At 40.8% G+C, this 2,500-nt stretch overlaps 1 protein-coding gene across 1 annotated transcript in view; it reads left to right on the top strand.

Moving 5' to 3' along the window:
• LOC137994366 (olfactomedin-like protein 2A) overlaps positions 1-2,500 on the top strand; it is an 18,753-nt gene that overhangs the window by 116 nt on the left and 16,137 nt on the right. Inside the window, exons 1-3 of the mRNA XM_068839942.1 lie at positions 1-22; positions 147-226; positions 1,812-1,889. The exon at positions 1-22 is cut by the window's left edge and continues 116 nt beyond it. Coding sequence (XP_068696043.1) covers positions 179-226; positions 1,812-1,889 — 126 coding nt within the window. The 5' untranslated portion in view covers positions 1-22; positions 147-178. The remainder of the gene's footprint in view (positions 23-146; positions 227-1,811; positions 1,890-2,500) is intronic.

Genomic DNA, 2,500 nt, shown 5'->3' with positions numbered 1-2,500 from the left:
CGTCCAGAGTTATAAAGGATCGGTAAGTGAATCTCGAATCGTGTATTTTCTTCAAAATACGAAACCAGTTTTTTTTTCTAATTGATCTACTAGTACTAAATATATAAGTGTTTACTGTAGTGTTCGCCAATTCATTTTTCTTTCAGATTTGCTGCTATCAAGTTATTCAACCATCGAAATGTTTCTATATCGTCATCTTGTTTGCCTTCTTTTCGCTTTCATGGCTGTAAGTAATTCCAGGCTCTTGCCGGTGAAAAATGGATTTGCAACTTGTTGTATAACGGTATTCTTGTCTGTAGCACTAAAGTTTCAGAGTATCCTTGCGTGGCAAGAATTTCGCAGTTAGTCGACTGAATAAGAAAGGGTGTGCATTTATGGAGCACCCGAATATGATCGCAAGATCACTATGACATCATCCCCGTGCATGAAAAGTAGCTGCATGCATCCAATATTTAATCCTAGCTGTCAGAAGACTCTACAGGGTGTCAAAAAGAAGGAAAAGAGAACTGATAGACGACTATCTAAAAGATACCTTGCCCTTACCATTGAAGACTATCGCAGTTACGAACTCTGCTTTGGCAGAAACGCCAAAAGGAAAGCCTGAAAGTTTTAGGCCCACTTAATTATAAAGAGGATTCTTATTCGTTAAAGATTGTTGGATTTCTGAAAAAGGAGCAGAAAAGCTATAGGGTGCTTGATGATCGTTACGAGGAATTTTTAAATTCCTAAGAAAGAAATTAAAGATTTAAAGCCTGTTTATATGAGGCGAGCTAGCCCGATTAGGCGGGCTGGCCCGCTTGCCGAGATCCCGGTCTGATTTCAAGATTCAAGATTTATTATTAATATGCACTATTTCAGAAAATAAATAATGGACATAACAATTAAAAGAAAGAAGGAAACAGTCACTAGTTATACTTGAGTGAGAAAAAGTGCGTAGTGGCCATAGTAGCAAATGCTTTCAAGATGGCCACTACCACATGTACAGGAATTAGATGACTGCTGCCGAGATCTCGGCCAGCCGCGGGCTGAAAAATTCTCATATAAACGGTCTATCCCGGTTTGCCGGGATGAAAAATTCTCATGACGCGTGGGTGCCTTGAAAACGTAGCCGGATTTGCATAATCACAGGATTATTTTTGCATCTTTCGTTTTAAAATGCCATTCCGTACTTGCTAAGGTTAAAATGAACCTTCGTTTCGAACCAAAGCGGGAAAATTCACCAGTTACCCAATGTGTGACTTTGACGGTTACAAGGCACGTAAACAAATTCCTGAAATTCATCCGGGTAAGTAGGGCTGGAATCGTCCACGCAAACAATTCAGTCCTTTTACCGGGCCAGGGGCCCGTTTCTCGAAAGTCCCGAAAACTTTTCGGGTCCGAAAAGCCATTCGTGAAACTGCCAACCGCTAGTTTTGGAAAGCCGGTCTTTTAACGTGTTTTCAAGGTTACAAAAAGAAAAATGACTACCAGGTTTGATGACTTAAATCCTCTCCGTTCTTGTGATTCAAAGGGAATTGCGACACCCGAAAATGGTCCGTAAAGTTTTGGGACTTTCAAGAAACGGGCCCCAGCCCGGTTAGGCGGGCTGGGGCCGGGCTGGCTCGCCTCATATAAACAGGCCCTGAACAATCCTTCATGAAACCCCAAATTCAATGTAATAGTTAAAACGCGCAAGGTTGCTCTTTCCCCAAAATATGGCGACCTTGCTCATTTTATGGGGCGATAGACTTCTCTATGTCCAAATAACCGGCCGCTTTAATAATTTCCATCTTTTTAATTTTTGATTCATATTTATTGCAATGTCTTTGCAGATTGATGCACTTGACAACGCCACAGTCAATTTGCGCACCAAAAGATCCTTGTCCACTCAAGATCTCGTTCTGGAACTGGCAAGTCTCAATACTTAATCTAATTAAACTTAATTAATGAGCATAGTGTCTTAAGACAGTATTAATATTCTTAATAATCTGATCAGAGTTAGTGCCAGAGTTAGTGTGGGGAGGGGAGAGCGTATCGATCGCATCTCCCCCTCCCCCCTCCGGCTAATAAAGTGAAAATAAAAAAAATGAAAAAGGAGGGGATTGATCATCGGACTTACCTAGAAAAGAAGCCTGCGCTTAAATAGTCAGTTAAATTAACTGACGTGAAAAGCAGTGAGAAAGTAAACTAGACTTCCAGCCTCTCTTTCATTCAAATAAAGGCCGTTCCTCTCGACGGCGATGATCAAGAATTAAATTGTCTTTTCACGCTTAATGTATTTCAGTATTATGGAGACACCAGAAAAATTTAATAAACGCTACCTTTTTTAACGTTCTCTGTCGTATTTATGCAGGATACATGTTGTGAGGTATCGCTCTGGGCTTATCAGTTTCAATTCTTCTAAACCTAACGCGTACGTCACCCTGGAGGTAACTGTGCGTAGAGAAAACGGCTCGAAAGTGCGGTGAATTCGTAGCGACTACATGCTCTTTTGAATCATTTTTTTTTTGGTTTTCTTCCG

Source organism: Montipora foliosa, chromosome 3 (genome assembly GCF_036669935.1).
Source record: "Montipora foliosa isolate CH-2021 chromosome 3, ASM3666993v2, whole genome shotgun sequence".
Lineage (NCBI taxonomy): Eukaryota > Metazoa > Cnidaria > Anthozoa > Scleractinia > Acroporidae > Montipora > Montipora foliosa.
Note: the sequence above shows the minus strand (reverse complement) of the source record. Positions and strands in the feature narration are given on the sequence as shown.